General features: G+C 35.4%; 1 protein-coding gene across 1 annotated transcript; it reads left to right on the forward strand.

Moving 5' to 3' along the window:
• The first annotated feature begins 1,697 nt into the window (after positions 1-1,697).
• Positions 1,698-6,862, forward strand: LOC104899750 (probable GTP diphosphokinase RSH2, chloroplastic). Its single transcript, XM_010687008.4, has 6 exons — positions 1,698-2,962; positions 3,370-3,555; positions 4,417-4,877; positions 5,010-5,168; positions 5,244-5,595; positions 6,338-6,862. Exons 1-6 carry the CDS (start codon positions 2,300-2,302, stop codon positions 6,650-6,652), a joined length of 2,136 nt encoding a protein of 711 aa, XP_010685310.1. The 5' UTR covers positions 1,698-2,299; the 3' UTR covers positions 6,653-6,862.
• Positions 6,863-7,928: the final 1,066 nt, after the last annotated feature.

Below are 7,928 nucleotides of genomic sequence, written 5' to 3' on the forward strand. Positions count from 1 at the left end.
CATACCAAATTCAGGCGGTCCTACGTTGTCACATGCTGTTTGCCGTTTATACATTCACTAATTAGTACTCCCTTTTTTTTCGACTTGAAATCTTGATTTATTTACAATTTGAAAAAATCTAATTTTTTTTTCATATATAAGAAAAAAAAATTTATATAGAATCTTATTTGATTTAATTTGATAATTACGTTATTAATATTCAATTATTATAATTTTAGTGTTATGCAATGCAATATATATGCAAGATCTAAGAATTATATTGACAAATGCACAAAAAAATGGGTAAAGTAATCATCACTCTTTATCTTAGTCTTATCCTTCTCATTAGACTAGAGCTCAATCACTTAGACTATGTTTAGTTCACCTAAAATTTTCTGATCTGAATTTATTTTTTCTGATCTGATCTGATTTACAAGATCTTATCTTTTAGATTTTTCTCAATATATAAGAAAAAATATAGTCATGTAAGATATTATTTGATTCGTCTCAATGAGTACTTTATTAATATTCAATTATTATAATTTTTACTAATATGTAATGAAAGATATTTAATAGTAATAATGATTTCTAAATATAAGTATGATCTGAACTGATCTGTTCTGATCAGAACTTATTTTTTCTGATCTGATTTGATTAGATCTGAAATAAGCAAAAATAAGGTGAACCGAACATAGCGCTACTCCACCATATTTTCTTTCTCCTCCGATTTCTTCTTTGCTCCTCTTTTTCTTAGTCCATCATGAAGAGCTGGACATTAATTTTTTTTTCTCTTTCCTAATAAACTAATAATACTTTTATACTCTCTCTCCTCATAACCCACAAGGAGGGCAACCACTGGGAGTACTCTAAGAATACTCTCAATCATTGTCCTCTTTGTGGGTTATGAGGAGAGAGAGTGTAAAAATATTATTAGTTTATTAGGAGAGAGAGAAAAGTTGGGCAAAAAATTAATGCCCAGCTCTTCATGATGGACCAAGAAAAAGAGGAGCAAAGAAGGAATTGGAGGAAAGAGAAAATATGGTGGGGTAGGTGGAAGAGTGAGAAAGTAATAGAATAATCAATGACCCCAAACTATAGGGCAACCATTGGTTGTGCTCTTAACATCACTACTCAAATGGATAAAAATAATGTTTTAATGTATTCCTAACCAATGAAAATTCAATATTAAGAGGGTTGTCAACCCTTAGGGTCACTCAATCAATGTCCAGGAAAATGTTTGAGTAACCCTTACCAACCCTCTTAGACACATTAGAATAAAATATTAATATGTATGTAATAAATGAGGAGAAAAGAGATATAAAAATAATGTTTTAATGTATTCCTGACCAATAAAAAATCAATATTAAGAGGGTTGGCAACCCTCACTCAATCAATGTCCTTATTGTTATGATTTTCAATCAAAAATAATGGCATTCGGCACAACTTATCCACAACCTCCATCATCATTTTCACCAACTTATCCATTCCTATAGAAAAATGATTAAAAAATTTCACAAAAATAGTAGAACCATCACCTAGTCAATAATTTGCCTAATTAAGCACTAATCTATTACACATTTGCACCTAGCCACCTACAGTAATATTTATATTCATATACTCCATGAATTAAGGTATTTTCCAGGGGCTTTTTAGTCATTCCACTATCTCTCTCCTCATGGCCACTAAAGCAAAATAAAGAGGAGAGAGAAATTTAGAAGATGAAGATGAAAGCAAGCAAGGTATCTGAATTTCTCAGAACCATAATTGCTTTAATAAAAACAAATAAAATATCAACCAAATAAATAAATTATATATATAAAAAAACAAGCATCCTCAATTTAAGCAAATCTTCTTCTCCACAAACATACTCTCTCTCCTCTCTCTAACTTTTCCTCTCTCTCTCGGAAATCTAGGTTTAGGGTTTGCCGTCAATTTTTCCCCCAATTTTACATCGTTTTATTCTCAAATTTAGGCTAAAATTTCAATTCACCGCTAAAAAAATTAGATCTATACTGAAATTTCGATTTGAACACCTGTAAATATAAAATTCGTAGTATTAATTTGACTTTTTGTTGATTCTTCCTTTTTCTTCTTCGTTTTTGTTTTTACTCCAATTTCAGAAAAGTAGTTGTATAATTTTCACAGATCTGCCTAATTTGAATCTTTTCATTGTATATATATATATATACCTTTACTATTCTTTTGTTTCTTAAATTCGCCGAGAAAGTTCGAAAAATCTTCGAATTCGACGAAGAAGATCGAGGAATCTTCACATTTCCCCTCAAATTTCAAGTTGAATTAAGTTCTTCGATCTTCATCAATGGCGGTTTCGACAATTGCGTTGTATGCGAGTCCACCGAGTAGCGTGTGTTCTACACCACATCCATGTTCAATCAATTCTCACTCATCTTCCTACGACTTCGATCTCAATGGTAGATCTCCTTCAACGAGCTCACAATCATCATCGTCAACCTCTCAACGGCCGATAATTGGAGGTTTATCGTGTCTTTTGAAACACTCTTCGTGCTCGGTAAACGAGGAATTTCAGAAGGTTGGGATAGAAGATCATCATTATCATCATCATCATCAATACAGTAATTTGAGCAGCTCATTGCGGTATTCGAATAGCTCGTCGTTGAGCTCTTCGTTGAAACGCGAGCTTCAGAGCCCTGTTTCGGTGTTTCAAGGTCCTGTTTCGGTTTCGAATAGCTGTAATAGCGTCGTTTCGGGATCGTTTTCGGGTTCCGGTTCGTTTCGGATGAATAATACGACGAATGGACTGTTGAATGGTTTTGTGAGGAATTCGTTAGGGTCGTGTTTGGATCGTGATGTGGAGGAGCTTACGTTTAATATGGAAGATCATTATGTGTTTGGTAATGGTGTTGAGGAATTGTTGGCAAGTGCTCAAATTAGGCACAAGATCTTCTATGAGGATTTTGTGATCAAGGCGTTTTATGAGGCTGAAAAGGCTCACAGAGGACAGGTAACTTTTTAAATTATTGTAATTTATTTGTATATGCTCTGGTTTAGATTCAAATGTCATAATTATGGAAGAAGTTAGTTGTATTAGAGATAGTTGAAAAGTTAAAAACTTTGTAAAGCTGCAGTAGTGTTGATATTTGAAAAGAATTAAATGCTTTAGTTTCAGTTATAGTAGGATTTCTTTTGATTGATGAAATTATAGAAATTTTGTAGAACGTGAAAATTTGGGAGGTAAGTGAAATCTGTTTACAGTTGTTTTGATTCACAAGTTTTGGGATGCTACCATAGTGTAACTATATAATAACGAATCATATGATGTTTAATTTCGAGCTGTTTTATTGTATGAAATTGAAAGTATTGTTGATTGTATTTGATTGTGAAGTTTGTGTTTGGCTTTTGTTTGTGTAGGTTAGAGCAAGTGGGCATCCATACTTGCAGCACTGCGTGGAAACCGCAGTGCTTTTGGCTACCATTGGAGCGAATGCGACTGTGGTTGCTGCTGGTTTATTGCATGACACCATTGATGATTCTTTTGTTACGTATGACTATATCTTAAGCAACTTTGGAGCTGGGGTGGCTGATTTGGTTAATGGGGTAAGAGATCTAAGTCTACCGTAATCAGCTGTGGTCTTTCTGTTTGTTTGTAAATTGCTTATGTTGACGTCTTTTGTCCATTTTTACAAAACTGTGGTTTGTTTTGCTTGCTTGTGAATTTCTCGTTTGAACTTCATATGTCGAATATTTCTGTTTTGCTCTGAAATACTTCTGTTTCTTTGTATTATGCTTATTCAGTTATCTGTATCTCCATCCAATATTTCGTGAGTTGCGATAATTGTGTTTGCCTGTAAATTACTCATTTGAACTCCATACTTCTGTTTTGCTCTCATGTATGAATAGATCATTTGCTTGAACCGAAACATGAGTCTTAAGACGGTTGATCTTTATTTTTTGCTATGACAATTTATGAATAGAGCATTTGCTTGAACTGAAAGATGAGGCTAAAGACGGTTGATCTTAATGCTCTGCTATGACAATTTTATCTATCTTTGTATTAATCTTTGTATTATATATGTAGTGTTTCCAATAGCGTACTTGAACACTTGTGATCTTATAATGAAATCTTCGACGTTTTTCAAGCACTCTTGGAACTCTTTATTGGAAAATGGGGCTAAAAAGGCATAGACATCTTTTATTTGTTTTTAGCATGAATTAATAATAAATTGTATCTTGATGCCTTAAAGCTGTTGATATGTATTTGAATAATGAGGGATTTACTGCAATCAGTTATATTGATGTCTTATTAACGCTGCCGATATGTATTTGAATAATGAGGGATTTACTGCATTCAGTTCTATTGGTGTCTTATCAACGCTGCTGATATGTATTTGAATAATGAGGGATTTACTGCAATCAACTCTATTGATGTCTTATTAACGCTTGATGCCATTGATTCAGGTGTCAAAACTAAGCCATTTGAGCAAGCTTGCACGTGAAAATAATACAGCGAATAAAACCATTGAAGCAGATCGGCTGCATACGATGTTCCTTGCTATGGCGGATGCTAGGGCAGTCTTGATAAAATTGGCAGATAGATTGCACAATATGATGACACTTGACGCATTGCCCTCTCATAAGCAGCAGAGATTTGCAAAGGAAACATTGGAGATATTTGCACCATTGGCTAACAGACTTGGTATTTCTACTTGGAAAGAGCAGCTGGAGGACTTGTGTTTCAAGCATCTATACCCCCATCAACATGATGACATGTCTTCCAAGCGTATGAAGTCATTTGATCAAGCAATGATCGAATCAGCAATCGGGAAACTCGAAGAAGCCCTCAAGGACGAAGATATATCTTATCATGATTTATCTGGTCGTCACAAAAGCTTATATAGCATCCATCGCAAAATGTCAAAGTATGTTCAGTATCTATGATCTTTCTTCTTGTTTGGTGGATTTTGTTCTGTACATGAATTTACAAATCATATAAATGGCTGTGTTCCTTCTTTTTCCATAGTTTGGCTGACTATATGTTTAATGATGTGCAGGAAGAAGCTGACAATGGACCAAGTTCATGATATTCATGGTCTGCGTCTGATAGTTGAGAATGAGGATGACTGTTTTAGAGCACTTAAAGTTGTTCATCAGTTATGGTCTGAAGTGCCTGGAAAGTTCAAGGACTATATCCATTGTCCGAAATGCAACGGGTATGTTCTCTGTTATGAGTTGGGAGGCTGAAAATTTCCTGCAGATTCTTTTTTTGATGGCTTTCTTATTTGCAGATACAAATCCCTTCATACCGTTGTGGTTGGCGAAGGAATGGTTCCACTTGAAGTTCAAATTCGGACCAAGGAAATGCATCTTCAAGCAGAGTATGGTTTTGCTGCACACTGGAGATACAAGGAAGGTGATTCTCAACATTCATCTTTTGTGCTTCAAATGGTTGAGTGGGCTAGATGGGTGGTCAATTGGCAGTGTGAGACAATGAACAAGGGTTGGTCATCTATCGGTTATGCTGATTCTCTCAAGCCACCGTGTAAATTCCCGACTCATTCTGAAGGATGCCCTTATTCCTACAATACTCTATCTGATCAAGATGGACCTGTATTTGTTATCTTAATGGAGAATGACAAGGTTAGTCTTCCCGCCTTCTCCCACATATGTTTCACATGTTCGGGTTCAATTTGATAGATTAAGATAATTAGCGGTTTAAATTAGTTGGATCATTACGTGGTTTGGCCGTTTGGAGGAATTTATAATGCTATAGGGATACTAGCGTGGATTGGACTAAGAGATTAAATCTTCAAAAACTGATATTGAGTTCTGCTAATCTCTTAGTCCTTCATCCTCCCTTCCATCATACTGGCTAATACATGGGATGGAAATCTCCTCATCATGTGTTCACATCTGTTTTAATTTCTTTCCGGTTCTTTTGGGATACTTGAGTCCCAGTTGAGTGTGAACCTGAATAATGAGTTGGGTGGGTATCCTGAAGGCTTCGAACTGAATATTTCATTGGTTCAGTGTTATGCTTAAATTTCTGTCTTGTTTCTTTAGCACGCTGAATCTGTGACGTGTTTTAGATTTATTGCATTTAAGGTCTCGTTTTTGGGTTAATTATTCTTATTGCAACACTACTACTACAAAAAGTAATATTTATTAAAATGAGTTTCAATCAGAAAAAATCACAAGAAAAACATTAAGAGAATTAGCAAAAAATCAGTCATGATCGATAAAAATCAGTTTCTAAGCAGTAAAAATAATTTTAGTTGTATAGAAATTGCATGAAGTGAATATTGCTCATTTTTTAAAAAAAAAAATTAAATTAGTTTAGAGGTTCTTGTGCAATTACTGAGTTTGGGATGTTTCATTGCAGATGTCTGTTCAGGAGTTCCCCAAGAACTCTACCATGATGGATCTGTTAGAATTGACGGGCCATGGTAGCCCTCGTTCGACATCTTACGGTTTCCCGATGAAGCAAGAGTTGAGGCCTCGTCTGAATCAGCATCCGGTGACTGACCCAACTTGCAAGCTGAAGATGGGAGATGTCATTGAGCTTACTCCTGCCATACCTAACAAGTCGCTGGTTGAATACAGAGAAGAGATCCAACGTATGTATAATCGGGGTCTCTCAGCATCCAAATCTTCCCCTGCCACCGCAAGTTCTAGTACAGTTGGCTGGAGAAGTTGACAGAAGAATGCAGATGTAACTTTAGTAATAGGATTACAGTTGAATAACACAAATCTGTTGTTGTAAATAGATCATTTGTACAGGGAAAAAGAAACAATTATGGTTCTTGTACGTGGGAATATAAGATTGTGGCTAACTGATTCTGATTAATGGCAGTAATGAAAAGTAAAGTATTCCCACAGATGCAATATATTTTTTGTATTTTATGCTCTTTTGGAATTTTTCAATCGTGTATTCTTAAGCGTTAAATTGCTTTCAAAGACTTGTTTGTACCTCAAGCTGAAGGTCTAATAGCAATTCCGTGTTAATAATTTATACCCAAACCCCTCTTCTTGGTAACAGACGATAATTAAAATTTACGAAAAAACTAAAGAGGAGGGACTAAGGGTCTGTTCTCTTCGACATAAAACAACTGAATTGAATTGAAATGAATGATGATATGTGAGAGTAAAAGTATTATCCAGAGCTGAACTGAATTGAACTGAACTGAAAATAAGTTGGGGAGAACAGACCCTAAAACTACTATACACAATGGAGTGCTCACTAAAAACTAAACTTACCATGTCCTTAGTACAAATCTAACAACCACCACGCCTAGTTCTTATAATATCGGTTTATGGTTTTTTACATCTTTAACCATTTATATTTTTAATTAAGTAGCAGGTTAATTATAGAGTTAGATCGATTGAAATATATATCAAATTACAAATACCAATAAGATCTACATGATAATATTTTCCACATACAACCAAGCTGTTGGTAGAGGTGGTGGGGAACTCACCTTGTGACTTGGAGGTTACAAGTTCGAACCCCACTACCTACTTATGTTTGGGAGTAGGGATCCCTTATAAGTTTCACATTATGAAGTCACTGAAATACACTTATTTGTTGATCTAAAAGCAGAAAACACAAGGCTAGCAGCTTAGCAGGCAACTAACTAAACGGGCTAATTAAGCAGTGTTTCCTCCAGTCTTCATTTCCAAAGAAAATGTTGAACAGAGTCTTGCCATGAAAGCACAAGCATTAACATGATCAAAACACCAGCAAGTCCCCAAGACGAACCACCGATTCTAAACACTGATGAAGGATCAGATGACAAGATCCAGCTTCGCTCTCGTGTCATCGACGAAAACGTAGGTGATGAGGTAGTTTTAATTGCGATTATGAGGCCGGCTAAGACCATAGGCAGAACAAAGCCAGAGTTCCATCTTATGTCATATCGCGTGTCATTGTTCCGAGTCACATATAATGGGGATAGTATCACAGCCGAAACCAA

The sequence above is a fragment of the Beta vulgaris genome, chromosome 7 (assembly GCF_026745355.1).
Source record: "Beta vulgaris subsp. vulgaris cultivar EL10 chromosome 7, EL10.2, whole genome shotgun sequence".
Taxonomy (NCBI): domain Eukaryota; kingdom Viridiplantae; phylum Streptophyta; class Magnoliopsida; order Caryophyllales; family Amaranthaceae; genus Beta; species Beta vulgaris.

Bases quoted from the DNA above. Each gene is read 5' to 3' on its own strand.
- LOC104899750 (XM_010687008.4), top strand. From the start codon at position 2,300: ATGGCGGTTTCGACAATTGCGTTGTATGCGAGTCCACCGAGTAGCGTG. The intron at 2,963-3,369 runs GTAACTTTTTAA...TTGTTTGTGTAG, and splicing joins AAAAGGCTCACAGAGGACAG to GTTAGAGCAAGTGGGCATCC. The intron at 5,596-6,337 runs GTTAGTCTTCCC...GTTTCATTGCAG, and splicing joins TCTTAATGGAGAATGACAAG to ATGTCTGTTCAGGAGTTCCC.